This window comes from Diceros bicornis, chromosome 15 (genome assembly GCF_020826845.1).
Source record: "Diceros bicornis minor isolate mBicDic1 chromosome 15, mDicBic1.mat.cur, whole genome shotgun sequence".
Classification (NCBI taxonomy): domain Eukaryota; kingdom Metazoa; phylum Chordata; class Mammalia; order Perissodactyla; family Rhinocerotidae; genus Diceros; species Diceros bicornis.
Window position 1 is genome coordinate 30,198,681 of NC_080754.1, and position 19,179 is coordinate 30,217,859.

The following is a 19,179-nucleotide window of genomic DNA, read 5'->3' on the forward strand; positions in this document are numbered from 1 at the left end:
TCTATTTCCCTATCACATCTCCCTCATCTATAACATGGAGATGATAATACTTCCTCATTTGTTTGTTACAAACATTGAATGAGTTAATACATTTGAGGAGTTAAAACAGGGCCTGGCACGTAGTAAGTACTCATTGAATACTTGCCGTTATCATGATTGTCATTCCTCCAGCACCCGCCCTGCCATTCACCCTATTTCTTCTCTTCAGTCTGGCATCCACCTTCTCCTCTGGCGTGCACGTTCCCTTCCCTTGGCGGATAGACGTGCTCTGCTCTCCGTCTCTGTAAATATTCTTCCCTCTACCGTCTCCTGGCTGTGAGGTGCCCCCTGCCTTCCCTGCATCGGTTCCCTCCTGTGCATGTGCTCCCCGGGGCTAAGTGTCTGGCCTCATGGTCTCTCACTCACCTCTCTCAAAGGTCTCGGTCACCTCCTGCACCATTTCCAAGCTCTCACTCTGCAGCTTTCAACACTGTCATATTCTCGGCATGCGGTGAGGTGCCGGGGGGCCAGTTTAGAGTGGGTGGGGAGCAAGGAGGATCCAGAGAGACTGACGATCTAGAGATGAGAGAGAGGTAGGCTCCCAAAGGGCTGAAGAGCGGGTTTCATGGGAACATTGTGGTCAGAGGGGATCTGTCTCAGTTCCCCGTCTGTCATTGGAGCAGAGTGCCTTCTGGTGGCAAGGTTCACGGAGGGAGAGCCGAGTGGGTAGCTTAAGTGGGGTTTGAAGACCCTGAGGCCAAGGTGAGGCCATCATCATGGCCATTGCAATTACTGAGGGTGTCCCTAGGGAGGGAGCAGAGAGGAAGAAGGTATGGATGGTGGGCAGAGGTGACAAGCAGGGGGGCGAGGAGGCAGGTAGACTGATGGTGCAGGGTGCGATGGATTGTGGGAGGACAGTCTTGGAAGTGTTGGGGGGAGGCAGTGTGCATCCCTGGGGTCAAGGGGGTTGGCGGCAGAGTTGGTCTCTACTTGGGGAGGGGAGGGGTGGAGATACTTAGTCCTGTCTAGGCTCTCATTCTGTCCAGATCAGTGTCTGCATTAGAGTGTGGGCAAAGAGAGGGCCCACAGCCTGAGACAGTACCAGCTGCTCAGGCCATCAGTGTGGGGGACAGGTGGCTGGGCTACTCCAAGGTCCTACATCCTTCCTGACTCCTCTTCTTCTGCCCCCTAAATGTCAGCGCTCTCCAGAATTCTGTTGTGCCTGCTTTGCATTCTATGCTTGTGACCTGTATCCAGCCACCTGCTGGGCTTTTCCACGCCACTGTTCTCACTGGCGTCTGTTCAAGACTGCACGGGCCATTCCCCTTTTCCTCCTCCTACCTTGCCGTGGCTGCTAGTGGCTCCACCATCCCTGTAATAACCCAGGCTTGAAGCCCCTCAGAGTTCCCTCTGCCTGTTGGAACCCTCCAATGCCTCTTCCTCCATCATCTCTGTCCCTCCCCCAGGCCCCCGCCCCCATGCAGCCCTCCAGGGCCTAGCTCAGTTCAGGCACATGCATCTCCAGTGGTTGTCGGATTGAGTGATGGTGAATTCCCCAGCCCTACCTACCTGTGTTCACGGGGGCAGCAGGTGTGGGAGGAAGCCCACGTGGCCACCAGAAGCTTGGGAGAGGCATGGAACAGATTCTCCCTCACAGCCCTTAGAAGGAACTTCCAGCCTCTAGAACCGGGAGAATAAATCTCTGTTATTTAAGCCAGCCCATTTGTGGTACTTTGTTACAGCAGCCCTAGCAAACTAATACAGAGAGCTCAGTGGTCTTGTAGGTAAAAATGAAAGAGACCACCATACGGGTCATAACAGAGTTGGCTCTCTAGAAAACTCGGCTCCTGTAATAGCTAGCCCAGCGCCCCGTTGTGACCTCCCTCCCCCAGCTGAACGCTCCAATGTGGCAAAGTTCAAAAAACACAGACTATGGGAAGGTGTGCTCAGCAGACGTCAACTCCTTTCTCCCTCCTCTTCTCCCCCAGACCCTCCTCAGGTCATCTCACTTCCATGAGCCCCCATTCTCTCACACTGGGGCTGGCCATGCAGAGATGCCAGGAGTTTGCAAAGCAGAAGCAATTGCAGCCTCTGGTGTGGGGAGAGGCTGCAGCGAGGCTGGGCCGGGAGGGGAAGGAGGGGTGCACAGGAGGCCCCGATGCTTGTTCCTTCTGGAGGGGAGGAGGCTGTGGCTCAAGTGGGAGGAGGGCCTTGAGGAAACCCCTGCAGTGCCTCCCCCGTTGGGTCTCAGGACCCCAGAAGTCCTTTCATGTCCTGCCAGGCAACCTGCTTCTAGCACTGAGGGCTGCCGCCAGCTCTGCCCAGGTGCCCTCTCAGCCTGTGAAGCAGAGGGCCCGAACTCCACCCGCAGTTGCCTCCTCTCCCGGTCCTGGGCATACTGTGGTGTGGAAACTCAGTTGCTGGCCTGCAAACAGGCCTGGTGTTTGAAAGCCAACACACGTTTCTTATGAGGTCCTGCAAATGAGGCACACATCTTCCACCTGCTTTATTTTTCTCCTGTTGCCCCAAGTGAGGCCATTAGTCCTTTTGGTGCCCAGCTCCCCTTCCAGGTGCAGGTGTGTTGGGCTTGGAGGGGGTAGTCCCTGGCAGATCAGAAAGCACAACCTCTGTGCCTCCTGAAAGGCTGGCATTGTCTGAGCTGCGCTGCCTCACCTCGTCACACGGCTTGTTTGGGGGTGGGAGGGAGCAGTTGCCTTCTCTGAGCAGAGGCATTTATGGAGAAGCACAAGTGGTTGGCCTGGGATCGTGGTGTGACTTTCAGCAGTGTGACTACAGGCAGGGCAATTTCTGAGCCTCAGTTTCCTCATCTGTAAAATGGGAATGTGAACTAGGAGGCTGTAGGTGTCTTCAGGTTCTGGTAGGCTGTGGTTCCAAGAGGGGCCCCTGTCAGTCTTCCCACCAATAGCCTGTGTGACTTGGGGAACGTTTCTTACCCTCTCTGTCCAGCAGAGCTAGAGACCTATACTGCTCCAGGCCTTGCTAACAAGAGATCCTGATAAGGTCACTTGTGAGTCTTGGCAGGAAAGAATGCCCTGAGGAAATGGGCAGCTTAAAGCTTTGTGGTGGCCGCACTCTCCAGGAAGCCCCTGCTCTCTCTAGTTTGTGGTTCTCTCTAGTGGTTCCCCTAGAGAACCGAAGAGTAGGTGCCCATCCCACAGAACTTGAGCTTGAGCTCAAGGCAGGACTGAGAGTGTCATTGCTCTGAAATCAGCCCACATCACCCAGAACTGCCCCTGGTTACCTCACAGGACTTGGGGCGGATGGAACACCAGGCTGCCACCGAGTGTCGCTCTTCCCTCCTGACCTTTCCTCTCAGAGGACTGGAAAAGAGCGTCCCTTCCAAGTCAAACAAGAGCTAATTGGGCCTGGTACACAAGCATGGGCATAAGGGAAATAGTGTTTCCTGATTCCGGCCGTCGCTGATTAGACACCTCCAGACGGTGTGCTTCCTCGGGGAGGAGACCCAGCCTCCCTTGCTCGTTAGTGACTTTGTACTCGGCTCTGATGAACACTTGAGGGGTGAGCCACCATGAGGAGACGTACCACATATGATGCTGTCCTTATGAATCTCAGACCTAAAACAGAGCCTTCTTTGCCTGAGAGCCTACAGCTTGAACTCAGCCTGAGTCAGCACAGGCTTCTAGAACCTTCCTGGGGAGCCTTGTGGAATTGCCCAGGCTCAGTGTGTGTTCCCATCTTTGCTTCTCCCTCTTGAAGTGGAAGTGGAAACCTCTGAGCCTTAGGAGCTGAGAAAGGCCAAGCCAGGAGAAAAAAATCATGAAGAGACAGGGAGTCAACAGGATCTGTGATTTGGGGTGGTAGGAGGAGGAGAAAGGGATTATTCATGGCAATGTGTGTTCTTTTCTGGAGAACATGAGCTTTAGATTCTCTGGCCAGGGTCTCTGGTTGAGAGACTTGTTGGAGTGACCTTCACAGTGATCATCAGGGAAAGACCTGAGGGAGGAAATGACTTCGGTTTTCAAAATTATTTCAAATACCTCTTTCCACAAAGATGGGTTTTCTTCATGAAAACTAGTTCATTAGTTTTTAATAGCCTTTTTTATGATTATTAGGACATACTTGATGTAAAAAAATCTAGAAAATTCATCACCCATAATTGGAAGAATGTGAAACTTGAAAGTTCTTAATTTGTATTTTCCTGATAAGCCTTGTTGACTTCTGGAAGGACTCAGTATTTGCAATGGACCATCTGCATGGGGGCTTGTTTCGCAGTTGAATTTCTAAAGGGGAAGAAACCTTATCCCCTCTACTGTGAGTTTCCAGGTGACCGTGGAGGATGGGAACAAGCCTCTGCACAGGCCCAAATCCAGACAATTAGGCAGGGCCACATGGCTGGGTTGTGGGCATGGGAGGTTAACCTGAGAAACTTCTGGAAGCTCCAGGACTCAGAACCAGATACCTGCATTCATAGAGCGGCTTTCTGCAGCCTCAACGCATGCCCCTGGCAGTGGCCTGTGAGGAAGGCAAGGGTCTGGGGCCCTCACTGACCTGCCTCAGAGAGGCTCTCGGGTCCCACCCCCGAGTCAGTAAGGCGCCAGTGGCAGCTATGTCACCTGATGATGGCCTGGTCCCCCGTGCCCATGGCCTTGGGGTGCACCAGCCAAATTCAGAAATAAGATTGGAATCCAAGTGCTGCTCCTTGGAACATTAGCCCATAGAATCTGAGGCCGTCAAAAATGAAAGGGACATTAGAGACCAGAATCCCTGGATTCCTGTTGGGGCCCTGCCCTTGACAAACTGAGGACCTCTGTTCCTTCCTTGTTAAAATGCAGGCAATAATGTTCTTGCACAGCTGGAGAGAAGGAGCTGAGGGAGAGAATGTAGGAGGGCTTTGCAACCCTCGCCATGCTGCGGCGGATGAGGACTTAGTGATACCTCCTTGTTAGGCCATTTCACATGGTATCAGAGCCCCTTATGTGAATGCTAATCCCTTCCACATCCCTGACCCTGTACCACTCTCTCTACCCCAAGGCTGGCACAGCTCCTCCACAAGAATCAGCTGACTTGGAGGCCAGAGAAACCTGCCATTCTCCTAACTGGCCTCTCTGTTTTTCTGAGTTCATTTGGGGGTACTAGGAATGCTTTGAACAGGGGCACCCTGGGAAGATATTTGTACTTAGAGACTCATTGGTTCATTTTCAGGCTGTGTTTCTGCTTCAGCAGACACCCTGGGCAGCTTGCGTTTCCAATTTCCTGTTCCTCCTTTGCTTCTTCTTACAAACCATAATGTGCTGACGTCCCAGACCTGGTTCTTTCTGCCTCTTTGTTATAAAATGCCTCTTCATCCTGAGTGAGCAGTGGTGCTAGGCATTATGTTCCTAGGAGCCACCTGGGTTATGGTCTCTGCCTGGAGGGATGCTCTGTCTTTCTCTCTCTGCCTCTGACCCTTCTGTCCTGGGCCTGTTCAGTTTGGTGCCAGGTCACTCTTGCATAGATGGAAGATTTGAGGGGGCTTCCATGCTGAGGTTGGTAAGGGTGCCCCAGGGCTGTAGATGGCCTCTCTGCTCCCAGCTTGCTCCAGAGTAGAAACTCTTCTAAACCCTTTGAAAACATCTGAGCCCCCTCTCACAGTTCCCTGCTCCTTTCTCTCCCCTAGAATAGATCAGCGGTGGGGAACTGAGTGCACAGAGAAGCAGCGGGTTTTCTCCCAGCAGCTGCGACTTTGTGTCCTGACATTTTCCTGCCCTGGGTTCCAGCCAACATGGAAGGCTCTCTAGCCTGAACTGCACCGACTTTTCCATCATTCTTTGTCAGTCGCCTCATCCTTCCTGAGGCTCTGCTATACTGAAGAAGAAGAAGTGGTGGCGGTCCTGGGAGATCTCACAGAGAGGGGAGGCAGACTTGACCCCACATCCCACACTGCCAGCCTGTGCCGCATTCTCCCTCCCCTGGTCCTCTGGGAAGGGAGGAGACGGAACCGTGAGGGGAGTACAAAGAGCAGGTGGGCTCGCTAGCATAGGAGGTGGTCCAGGAGCTCTGCAGGCACTGGCTCTGCCTCTCCACTGCCGTCGTCTTTCCCTGGGGTCTCCTCCCCGGTGAATGTTCCTGTTCTCACCCCTGATGAGTGAATCGAGGGCCTTGGCAGTAAAGCACCCCCTCTCCAGTTGGAGAGTCCCTCCTCTACCATGCTGTGGAGGCCCAGGTCTGTTTGGTAGAATTTTAGCTGGCTTGCAACCTGAGGAAATATGGTAAAATGAACAAACATTTGCTGAACTGCATTCCAACCCCCCATGATCCCATCTCTGCAGGCTTTTGTGGCTAGATGGACTCCAGCATCTCAGTTTGCTTTGGAAGCTTCTTTTTGCCAAGGTTGTTATCACCAAGCAGGTGCCCGAGCTCTGTGCTGCTCACAGTCCAGTGATGGCAAAGCTCAGACAAGGAACCTGTGTATTCTCTTTGTAAGAATGTCCAAAGGGAATGCTTTACCCTGGCCGGGAGCAAACTTTCGGCCCCTTTGTGATACTCGAGACCTCAAGGAAGGTTTCTTTATTCCTAGACACAGAGAAATGTGTTGGAACTGGAAAATGGATTGCTGGGGCCCACCCTGGGCCAGGTCTCTGGTTTTGTTTCCGCTGCACCGTACACTTTGCCACACAGCTCCTACCCTGTGACTGGTTGGGGACTGTCTCTGTGGGAAGCCAGAGGGGTGGCATTGCCAGGCAGGGAGCAGAATCGGATTTACCATGATGGGTTGCCCACCCCATGGACTCTCTAGAGAAAGGATGAAGCTGGTAAAAATGGGTGGGATGTAGTCTGATGTAGAACACTCGCCTGCCCCGCTCCTGCCCCCTGCCCACTACACAGTGCCCTCCGTCTTTCCTCCTTCCTCCAAGTCACAGGCCCCTCTGCTGTGACTTCATCCCTCGGGATTGGAGCCCGGGACCCTCTGTGCCCCCTCCTGCTGCCCACCCCTTGCAGAACACACAGGATGTTGATATTAAGGAGGTTGGAGAACAGAATGGCCAGTGCTCTAACCATGTCACCCGCGGGAAGGTTTCTGGACCTGACTTCCCTTCTCTAAATGGCAGCATTTGGATAGACGACCTAGAAGGGTTCCCCTGGTACTAACGTCCCGTGAACTGTGGACCTAGATCAGATTTCTACATCTGCCTAGAGAGGGATTGAAATTGAGGTGACATTCCCTCCAAAACAGCCATAATTCTACCTGGCTATCCACAGCTGCTTTTCCCCCAACCCCGGGGGTGGGCCCTGAGCTGTTTCAGGCCTCCCGCCCCTGCCCAACCTTTCAGAAATGCTAGGCTGGGGATCCTAATGAATGAGGCTTGTTCTAAAGCAGAAAACTGTTTTATTTCAGCCTGCGTTTAGCTTCCTATGTCTTTTCCAGCTCGCCATTGAGAATTGCTTCCCCCACTCCTCTCTCTCTTCTCCTTTTCAAGATCACAAACAAAGACAAGGGGGTGGAAAGTTCCACCTAGATTCTTGCTCCTTAAGAAGCGGACTCCGGAGCCAGATGCCTGGGTTTAGTCCCTGCTTCTGCTGCTGACTAGCTGTGTGACTTGGGCGAGTTACTCAACCTCTCTGTGCGTCAGTTTCCTCAGCCATGAAGTGACGTATCATCTCGTAGGAGTGTGGTGAGGAGTAAATGAGCGGATCTAGTGCAGTGCCTGGGGCTTCCTAAGTCCACGCAAATGTTCCCGATGGCGACGACGATGTCATCTGGGGCAGCAGAGGGCGGTGGGAAGAACATGAGGCTTGGAATCAGGAGACCTGGGTCCAAGTTCCCACACTGCCGCTTGCTGGAGGTATGATGCAGATTCTGAACCTCAGAATGTTTCGGTTTTCCTAACTATAAAACTGGAGGTGAGAATGGCATCTCCCTCCAGGGGGTTGTGAAGACCAGGGGAAGAGGGCAGGCGAACTGTTTCACCCCCACAAACGGCACTAAATCTGTTCGCTTTCCCCTTCCCAGGCACACGTTCTGGCAGTTCCGCCATGAGAACCCCAAGACCCGGGTTGGAGGCCCTCCCCCCGAGGGGCTCCCTGGCTTCAACAGCGGGGTGATGCTGCTGAACCTGGAGGCCATGCGCCAGTCCCCGCTCTACAGCCGCCTGCTGGAGCCGGCGCAGGTGCAGCGGCTGGCCGACAAGTACCACTTCCGCGGCCACCTCGGGGACCAGGACTTCTTCACCATGATCGGCATGGAGCACCCCGAGCTCTTCCACGTGCTGGACTGCACCTGGAACCGGCAGCTCTGCACCTGGTGGAGGGACCACGGCTACGGCGACGTCTTCGAGGCCTACTTCCGGTGCGAGGGCCACGTCAAGATCTACCACGGGAACTGCAACACCCCGATCCCAGAGGTCTAGGTGCAGGCTCGCCTGCCGTGCCCTCAGGCCTCTGCATCTGGGGGAGCAGAGGGGCGCCTCTGGGACAGGCCGAGGGGCGGGGTCTGAACTCCTAGAGAGACACTGCAGGGACGTCCTTTGTGATCAGGTGCTGCAGCTCTCCCAGCCCGCGGGTCGCTGTCCCGAGTCCACCCGGTGACAACTGGCCTGCACATTGCTGGTGCTCGGGACCGTTTTCCTTCCCCGGGGGACCAGGCATCCTGAAGGGCAAACATGGAGACATCTTCCTGTGGGCCAGAAAGCAAGCGTTTGAAGAGAAGCAAGGAAAGAAAATGGTGCCTCTTGCCTTCAGCCCCCAAAGAATGGAAATCCTTTTAAGAACCGGCCTTTCTGGGACCAAATATAAATTTATTTTAAATTGACAGGCGAGACAGAACAAACAGTGCTGCAGCAGCTCCCAGTGAGCTCTAAATGCATGAGCCAGGGTTTTAACAAGCGGCCCAGAGTTTTAAGCACCAAACGAATGCCGACCTTCCATGTGCGTGCCCCAGGAGGTCGTGTGTTTATTCCCCGATGCTCACATCACCTGGTGTAGGTGTCAGCATCACCACCTCTTTGGGGAGGGCCTTCAGCACCAACTGTGGCCCACAAAGAAAACTGGTCTTGTTATTCCAGCGTTCCCAGCTTTTATCTCCCAACATCGTCCCAGAACCTCATTATCCCTTATTCATCTGAGCCAGCTCCAGGTGACCAGACTGTGCCCAGAAATCAAATCCGCCATCAAAGAACCCAGACTGGCCACCCCCAAGGACATGCAGTAGAATTGTCCGGACTGGGAAGACTCCCAAAGAGGAGCCCAGCAGTGCCTGAGTGTAGCCGTGTGGCTTGGAAGGAGCGTCGCTCTTAGGCTTGTAAGCATTCTAGTCTCTTTATTTAGAGAAATGGTCCTGATTTTCTTCTTGCACCACGTCAGACCCTGTGCCTTAGAAGAAATTAGGGTGTCATTTCTTTATTTCTTCCTTTAATGAGTTCTCCTGTAAGGAGGCTGCAAACATGGAGCCACTCGTGGTCCATGTTGTATAGTCCAGCTGAGGTCCTTGGGGAAGAGATGTTGTTGGGTTTTCATCTTATTTTATTTACTTTTTTATTTCTTCTCGCTGTGAGTGAGAATAGCTAATAAATAATCTTTGAGAACACAGTGACTTATGTTGTTTGTTCTCTGATCACAGTTTTCCGCTGCACGAAGGTTCTGAGTCAAGTGTAATCAGTGTCACTCAGAGTCTCCCTGTCCACGTGATTAAGCTGAGTGTGCTTACAGCGGGTCTCTGAGGACTAAAGGGGAGCTCGTCTGAGAGGGTAACGCGGAGGGTAGTAGTGCTGTATTAGGTTCAAAATAGAGCATCATTTCGTTCTAGGTATTGGAGGCCCATCTGCTCCTGGGAGCCAAAACAGCCCCATTGCTTCTCATCCAGCTTACCCCAAACTGTCCGGTTACGTCATCCCCCAAACTCTCCTCACTCTCAGCTCTGACAGAACTGCTCTGTTCTCTTAGGTACTTGATTTCCTATTTATAGCTACCAGTTACTGAATGCCTGCTCTGGGCCAAGCAATTGTATTGGAGGATTTATATACACTATCGATAAACTTATGAAAATCTCATAAAGGTATTTCAGATTCTAAAATTTATTGTAAGAAAATAATGAGATGTGGATGGAGAGTCATTGTTTATCACAGGATTTTTTTTTTTTTTTTGGTGAGGAAGATTGACCATGAGCTAACATCCATTGTCAATCTTCCTCTTTTTTTTTTGCTGAGGAAGAATTTTTTTTTTAATTTTTTTTTTTTGTGAGGAAGATCAGCCCTGAGCCATCATCCAATGCCAAGCTTCCTCTTTTTACTGAGGCAGATTGGCCCTCGGCTAACATCCGTGCCCATCTTCCTCCACTTTATATGGGACGCCACCACAGCATGGTTTGACAAGCGGTGCTTAGGTCCACGCCCTGGATCTGAACCTGTGAATCCCAGGCCGCTGAAGTGGAGCGCGCATACTTAACTGCTACGCTACTGGGCCAGCCCCAGCATTTTTTTATAATAGAAAAAAATTGGGAGCAACTTAAAATGTTGAATAGGGGAGTGGATAAATAATGCATGTTCCATACATATAATGAAATACTTTAGGCATTAAAAATCATATTTTTGAAAAATATTTAATGCCTTAAGAAATGCTTACAATGTGCTATTAAGTAAAGAATGCAAAATAAAGATTATATGTATAGTATGATCCTAATTTTATTTTTAAAATTATATATGTGTGTATTTGTATATATGTGTGTGTGTATCTGTATACATAAAGAGAGAGAGAGCCTGTTGTGCTGTATTTCATTAGTTCATCTCCTAAAAAACCATGTGTTTCAAACATCACATTAAAAAAACAATTATTTCAATGGTGAAAAGAGTGAGTGAAACACTAGAGAATTATAGACCCAGAATAGCAAAGGTATTTTTCCTGCAATAATTTCAATAATTAAAGTGGTTCTCTAGCTATGAGTGCCTTTTGTTATCACAAGGAAAAAACAAACTGGTTGATCAAAATGGGCAAAAAAGACAGACAAAAATCTCATTTACTTTTGGGATCACCTACTGAGGACCTTCCGCCTCCTCTGTCACAGTGGCCTTGACCGTGAACTCCATGCATGAACAAAATAACCCTCGACAGGAAATCCAGCCAGACCAACAAAGCTGCCGTGTGCTCCTGTGCTTTTACCACGAGCAGCTTTTTGACAAATCTTGGGGGGCTGGTTCCTGATTGAAATCCTGTTATAATCAGTGCAATGCAAACATCATTAATTGTGCTGTGTTTAATTTGCCTTCTGAAAACTTTCACATAGAGCATATGCCTGTACGTGTGAGTAGAACAGAAGTCAGAAAAGAGAACATTTCTGAGTGCTAGGATTAAGGTGCTTTTTATCTTTACCTGTATTTATGTCTATATTTTCCATAGTGAATATTATTTTTATAATAAAGATAAATAATAAATGCTATAAAATTTTAGCCCCCTGCCTTCTCCCCAAATACAGGTAAGTATCATCCTGGCCACTTCACAGCCCACGGTTGGCCATGGTTACCGTCAGGCATTAAGAAAACGTAATCTGGGCTACGTGAGCTCTGGGTTTTCAACTTTCCCTATGGATGCCCTAGTTCTCTAGATAAAAGTGACCTAATAATAGCATCTCCAGGCCCTGCTTTGATTTCCGATACCATCATCTTTTATGTGTACATAAATGATAATGGCCTTTGGAAAGCTCGTGGGCTTGTCGAAGAGATTTATTCTTGTATGTGTGTCAAAACCAAACTAGCTACAGCATTCCCCTTGACAGCATCTCATCAAGCCAGAGTGGCTGCTTGTTCAGAGGGCCCAGCCTAGAACACACCGGGAGATTGTGGATAATGGAGCAAGTGTAGCTCTGACTCGGCACCTGCTTTGACTCAAGACCAAACCTCTGCTCATTCTAAGACCTCCTGGCTAGTCTCAATATGGAAGGCCCAAAGGCTGGGCTGGACGTGGAGACTGGTGGGGCCGGCAGAGATTTCTGAGCAAGCAGGGTGGAGTGGTGACAGAACCTCACACCTGTGACAGAGGCCCGGCTTGGAACCCACGTTCTGCCCTCACCACCGGGGCCATCTTGGACAAGCAAAGCCACCTCTTTCCCCATTTCTAGACACAGGTAATAAGAGCTCCCTCAAAGCAGTGTTGTAGGAGGAAAAGAGGTGTGAAACGGCTTGGTGAGCTGAGAAATAATACATAGGTGCAAGGAAATCTATTTCCTACTTAAAACATTCTTTCTAAATAGTAAATGACAGCCATTTGGGGCACACTAAATGTGGCATCTCCCTAAGCCGAGTGGTTGGCCAGAAGCTTCCTGGAAGGCTGTCCGATTTTTTGTTAGTCACACCACTCTGCAGATGCCTGGGTATGTCCAAGAGGTCGGGGGTCCTTGGATAAACCCCTTCCCTCTCTGGGCTGTTTCTTCACCTGTAAAAATGAGGGGTCAGGGGATTGGACGAGATCGCCGAGCAGCCCCCCTGCCCCCGCTCTGGTGGAGTAACAGACATTGTGTGCATCCCTCGGGGTTCACACAGGCACGTGGCCAGGAGTCCAAATCAAAGGCAGGACCTCCAGACCTCAACGCATCATCCACCAGCTTGGCATTTATGACCATTCAAGCCAAAACTCACTTGAAAGGTACTGTTAGCACACTTTTTCCTCCCAATCAGGATAGGCAAAGTGAGAGAGGCAGACAGCTATGGGGATATTTAAAATCCAGAGAATTGACCACCTTCACGAGCCCCAGCCCCCTGTTCATGGTCCATTGATGTTAACTATGGCAGCTACAATCTTGTCTTTACTCTCAGCTTATGTGACAGCTCCCTGAGAGCCTCCAGGCAGAGCCGCTTTATGAATGGACCCATGTCCCCACAGGCCTCACCTTGGGGAACACTTGAGTCTTCAGCCCCCAGCCAGGGAGGCCCGTGGAGCTGCCCTGCAGGACACATTGAACAGACTGGCTAGCCGCTCTCCCAGAGGTGCTTGCCAAGGCCAAAAAACCTTCTGGAGTGAAGGCTTCTTTAACTGGGGCTGGCAGCTCCCAGAGTGTCTCCACGTGTGTCCCCCCATTCTGAGGGAGATGTGTCCACCCGCTGCAGACTCTGCAGCCTCACTGAGCACCGCGCAGCCTCAGAGCTGGAGGGGCGTTTTCATGCCTCGGAGGCCAGCTGTCCTCCTCTCCAGTCACCCTTCCTGACAGGATTTGCTCCAGTCCTTCCTTGAGCCTCTCTCCCTGCGGCACAGGCCTAAGCAGGACCATGGGAGCCGGGAGCCTGGAGCCTGGCGTGTTTCTGGCCCCAGTGGGGAACCAGCAGCCTGACTTCTCCCCACAGGGCCTGGCAGACAGCAGGGACCTGGGCGTGTCTGTGGAAAAAGGAAAGTGCTTCCACTCAACCCCCTTTCTTCCTCCTCCCTCCTGTGCTCTGGGCCACCTCCAGGACACGTGGAGAGCCCCAGGCTCAGCTTGAGGGTCTCCACCCTTGCCCAGCACGCCCTCCATCGCTAAGGCCTGTGGGTCCCGCCTCCCACAGAGCCCCTTCTCCCTGGGCTGGCCCTCCTCCCTTTTTGTGGACTCCTCGCTGCATTGTGGTGGTCTCACCCTCCCCAGCACATGCCCTGCTGAAGCCCTTTGATGACTCCCTGCCATCCTCAGGATGAAGTACCAATCGCTGAGCGTGGCGCCCAAGACTCATGACCTTCTCCCAACGTCCTTTGTGCGGGAGAGTGTGCCCCTAGTGTCCCCGCCACGCACACTTTCCGGTTAGCAAAGCAGAACTCCCCATAGCCCTGCGCTTTGTTAGAGCTACTCCTCTCCTGGAGCTTGCTGTCACACCTTGACATGCCCTTCCCAGCTGCCCTTCCCTCTCCCCCTGCTGGAGTAAGCCTGGGCATTCCCACTCCTGCCTTCCTTACAAGAGTGGAAGCTTTCTCCCTGATGCGTGCTGACTTGCACGTTGTACACACCGTCTATACTGGCTTGTGAGCTCCTTGAGGGCAGAGATCTGGCTGACATCATCTCTGCATGTTCACCAGCGCCTGCTCAGGGCCAGCACAGAGCAGGGGCCACAGGGCCAGGGGAGCGGTGTTCCCTGGGTGCTTGGGCTGGAATGCTGTTCAGTGCAGGATGTGGGTGAAGCCAGAAGGTCCCAACACTTCCCTCCCACCTTTTCCTTCCACTTCCCTCTTACCATTATTTTTAACCTCAGGTGTAGAGGGTTGAGTTCCTGACACTGCTCAATGCCTGACCCACTCCCATCACTGGTCCCTGTAAGGCTCCTCTCTTGTTTCATTCATTTATTCTCGTTTATCACCATACCCCACTCCCATCCCTCCAACAGACATTCTCATCTGTCACTGTGTATCTTACTGCGCTTTTGCAAATGGTATTCATGTTCTGTGTACACATGTTTTAATTTAGGTAACTCTTGGTAAATTCTTTCTCTCTTTTTCACTCACACTGTGTTTAAGATCCATCCCCATTATGTGCACACCCACCTGCTGCCTGCTCCTCCGTGGCGTGCTTCTTCCTCAGTTTACCTGCCCTCGCCCGCAGTGATGGACACCCACATAAACTCCCACCACCTACTCACTCCATCCCTACCCCCCCCCATACACACGAATGACCCTGCTGTGAACATCCTTGTCCTCGTTCCTTGTGGAGCTGGTCAGAATTTCTTTGTGTTGTATATCCAGGGATGAAACTGGTGGATCATAAGGTTTGCAGATACTTAAATTTCTGACAAGTGGTGCCCCTTGCTCGCCACAGTGGTTGCCCCCTCCCCATTTTCACTGGCAAGAGCCCTCATTTTCTCAGCATGACTGTGTTCATGTTCACTTGTCTCTGTGCATCGACACACACGTGGACCCGTGATCATATTGGAGTCCTCCAGAACGTGTGGCCCGAGTCAGAGCTGCTCTGTGTGAGAAGTATTACGCTGACCGTGGCCAGCAGGGTGCCCCTCTGTAAACTGCGGGGGGTTCAGATGGCTCTTTGCCTTGTTGCCCTCCCACGATGGCTGTGAGTGGTAGGTGAGATAACCCGTAGGAAAGTACTTTCAAGGCCCTAGACGTACGCTTGCTCCTTTGCATCCCAGCCTGTCCCCAGTGCCACTGGCAGCTCTGTCACAAGCTCTGTGCTCAGCCTGAGTTCTGCCCAAGGGCTTGTCCTGGCCATCTAGCCCCACGCCCAAGCTGCCCTGTGGGTAGAACCTGGTGTCTCCCCATTATGGCATCCTACCCTCTCTCAGGAGGGCCTCCTCTCCCACACCTCAGGCAGCCAGGAAGCTCTAGCCCTCTGACCCTCATCCAGCCAGGGCCTGTCACTTCCCAAAGCACAGAACCCCTTTACACAGGGCACGAAGCCGGGGCTGGGTGTGTGTAGGATTTCCATGCTCTCAGGGCATGTTGTCAGGGACATGGGTCATCCTCTTCTGTTCAAGCAACAGTCTGAGCCAGAAAGAGGCAGAAATGTGGATGATCTTCCAAGGCTAAGTAAATACATGCTTTGAAAAATGTAAGTCCTTGTTCACGATCATGAGCAGGCAGCTTCGTGGTAAACTTGGGTCCATCTCATCCTGCCCCACCTTTCAGGAAAACTAACCTTATCTCTAATCCAGGAGGCCATAACAACCCTCCCCTCCGGGCATCCCTTTGGGTACCTCTGTGGCCTCTCCCCTCCCACCTGCCTTCCCCAGCCCAGCCTCCTTCTCCAGGGGCCCCAGGATCCCCCTGCCACCCCCTTATGCTTTGAAACTTCCCAGCTGGGGCTCCCACCGTCTCACCGGCACCCACACCACTGTGTGCTGTGATCCCGCCCCACTCCCCACAGGGCTTCTGCTGTCCTCGGAAGCGGCTCTGAGATGGAGATTCATGTGCAGGAGGTTTCCCGGGAACTGTTGGGGAGGAGGGGAGCAGGACCAGGCAGGGAGAAGCTGAGCTGTGAGGCAGTCATGACAAAGGCCTCAGCCAGTCCCACACAGAGCTCCAGAGCTGGGCTGGCCCTTGTGGAGAAGCCCTGGTTGGAGCCGGGGAGTAGGGCTTTCAACTCTCTCCTGTCCAGTCACTGGTTATGGGCTGCCCCCAGGGAGAGAGCCCCCTTAGGTGAAGCAGCTTCCCTCAGCCAGGGTAACGCCTGGGAGGGCCTCAGCTCTGAGCCATCAGTGGCCAACACTCCTGGGGGAACAAGGCCTCGTCCTGAAGCAGGGTCTGGGCGGCACAGCAGAGTGTCCACTAGGGAAGCCCTGCTGGACCTGTGGGTCCAGCTGCCCACAGCCCTCCCCTTGCTCCTCCTCCTTGGCTTTCTTCTGAACTACTCTTTGTTCTTTCCCTCAAAGTCCTTCAGCTCGGGGCATTTCCTGCTTCAGCTCTGCCCTCTTCCGGCTTTCCTGGCACCCTTCCCTGAGCGGGAGCTGAGGCTCAGGCTTCCTGTGCAGGCTGCCACCTCTCCATGGTGACACTGCCCTGCTGTTACAGCTCACACGCCCCGCGGTGCCAGCCAGTGCCAATGGCAACACCAGGGACGGTCGTCTGCTGTTGGTAGGGAGCAAGGGCCTATCTCTGTTCCTGCCCTCTGGACTCGGTAACCACAGGAGCCTGGTGGCCCACCTTCCTCTGTGCTTTCCAAGATCTGTGCATGGCCCAGGGCACACCGACAGGCTGTAGGAAGGAGCAGGACCTCGGCCACTATGGCAGACAACTGAGGGGCTCTCCAAGGTCAGGAACCCCACGAAACACAAGGGGGCATCTGCCCTTGCCAGGCATGATGTGAAAGTTGGGAGCCTCTGCTGGGCTTGCCTACTGCTCACCGTGGGGGAGAAGACAGAGGAATTCGTGCAGAGACCGTGGGCTTTGGGGGAGGGGACCCCAGCTGTGACACTGTTCATATGTGTAGGTGATAGATGTTTACCAAGGCCCTGCCCTGGCCTGGATTCTGGGGTCACAGCGGTGAAGAGGGTGGGTCAGTCCCCATTCCAACAGAAGTTCTCACACAGTGAGGTGGTCTCACTGATACAGGTAAGTGCTCTGAGGGGGCCAGGGATGCACCTAGAGGTACCACGGGATCCAGACTGGTGGTGAAGGATGCCTCCTGGAGGATGCGACAAGAACCCCAAGACATATGTCCTTGGTGAGAGAGAGCAAGGCTGTGTGGCCTTGAGGAATATACTTGACCTCTCTGAGCCTCCTGATCATACCCATCTGCTGGCCGTTGTGAGGACTAAATGAGATAACCTAGGTAACATACTCTCTGGTCCCAACACATGGACTAGCATCCCAACTCATGATGGCTATTATTACAATAAATACACAGAGCTACCATTTTTTGGGAATGAGGAAATTCTCTGAGATCTGTGGATAAATATGAGCTGAGGACTCTGTTCCGTCCAGGATCTGGGTGGGACTCGGACCACTAGGATTCTCATCCTTGCCCAGCCACTGCCACCAACTTGCAGTGTGACCCAGAGCAAGTTGCTTCCTTTCTCTAGACCTTCCTTGCCTCCTTTGTAAGAGAAGGGAGTTGGACCACAGTCTGTCATTCAAGGCCTAAGTGGGAATGAACATTTAAAAGCCAAGTCGGCATCCTTGTGTCCTAGGGAGTCACCAAGGGGAGGGGGAAGCCTCGCAGGTGTAGTCTGGGTGAGGCAAGATGGGGGCTGAGTGACCGTCCTTGATCTTCTCAGCCAGCGGAGTCTGAAGGCTGTTGCAGGCACTTGGTACCAAAGACAAGGAAGGAGAAACCGCATGAAGTGCAGAGAGCACCTGCCTGACTCAAGGCTGCGTGATGTGCCTGCGTGGGAAGATCACTTCAGTCCAGATCCAGTCTTTCTAGTCAATGGCCTGTGAGGATGAAGGAACAAATGCCCGGTCCTTGTGTTTCCCTGAATGACCCCAGATTCTTGTGCGGCTCCGTCTGGAGCACCCTCCTTGCTCCTCGCTCGCTTTCTTCTTTCCCACCTCCTGCTCCTCCATGAAGACTGGGCTCAGGGCAGGAGGAGGCCTTCTCTGAACCCCCAGCTGGGGTCAGATACCCCTCCTCTGTCACCCACGACACTGTGCCTCCTTCTGCAACATGGTGGAGAATTTCACTGGTCACAGGTTTCTTGTAAGACAAACAGTCACTCTGAGCAATGAGCTCCATCTCCTGAGAGTCATGAAGGAGGTCGGGAACGTGGAGCTTCCGGGGTGTCCGACTAGTAGCACCCTATAGTTCCTGGCCTGGCCTGCAGAGGGAAGCAGAAGTCCAGGGGCCTCTTGGCAGGAGGCCGGGAGGCCTGGACACTGAGGGAAAGGAAAGAGAAGTGCTAGGGCCTGGTTTAAGAAAGGAGTCATGAGTGAGGGCTCCAGAGCTGGAGGGGCATGTAGAGGCATGTGAGAGGAGTTGGCAGAAAGTATAAGAGACGGTGACACTTGTGGGAGGGGTTATGAATGGGATCACCTTTACTGTTTTTCAAGAAACACACATACAGAGCGACTTTGCTTCGTTATTTAATTGTGACTGCTGGGCGACATGTCATTGGATGCCACAAAAGGCAGAGACGGGGTCACATGGGGCCCGGGGTCTGCTGCACAGACACCTCTGTAACCTTACTGTCTCTTCGGTCACCCGACTCTGCCTGTAGCTGTGCCCTCCTTGAAGGCAGAGACTCTGCATCCTTGTGTTCCCGGCACCTGACACAGTGCCTGGCACACTGGGGACGCTCGTTAAATCGTCGTTGCTTGACTGCGTGAATATGTGAAAACCATCCTCACACCTTCAGGAGAGAAGAGAAGTGGCACCAGTGGATTTGGGGAGCAAGAGGGAAGAGTGGAGTCAGGCCCAGAGTTGCCCACCTCGCAGAATCCCAGTAAGGGCCGAAGGAGGGAGAGAGCTCTGGGCGCCTGGGGACTTAGCATTAGGGCAGATTTGGGGAAAATGAGTGGAGGCCCAGAAGTAAACACTCATGGCAGGAAAGCTCTCTTGGTGTCCCCATTCAATGAATCTCCTGTGTTCACATTCGTCCTCTCATCCAGCTCGATGAATTCCTGGGACTTGACAGTCCCTGTGGCAGTTGTTTTGCCCATAAAATTCCCAGAATCTGATTGGAGGATGCCCTCAAATGCTCTGTTAGCCCCTCTCTGTGGGACCTAGGCGGACGACCCTGAAGTGCAGGTAGAGCGGGAAAGGGATGCTTAGACAAGTAGTGAGCTCCACGTCACTGGAGGTATGCCAGCAGAGGCTGTGCCTTCTTGTGAGAAGACATGAGGTGCAAG

The 19,179-nt window shown here is 52.6% G+C and overlaps 1 protein-coding gene across 1 annotated transcript in view; it reads left to right on the forward strand.

Moving 5' to 3' along the window:
* The window catches only part of XXYLT1 (xyloside xylosyltransferase 1), a 175,416-nt gene extending 165,893 nt beyond the window's left edge, over positions 1-9,523 (forward strand). The window contains exon 4 of the mRNA XM_058556087.1: positions 7,952-9,523. Coding sequence (XP_058412070.1) covers positions 7,952-8,348 — 397 coding nt within the window. The 3' untranslated portion in view covers positions 8,349-9,523. The remainder of the gene's footprint in view (positions 1-7,951) is intronic.
* Positions 9,524-19,179: the final 9,656 nt, after the last annotated feature.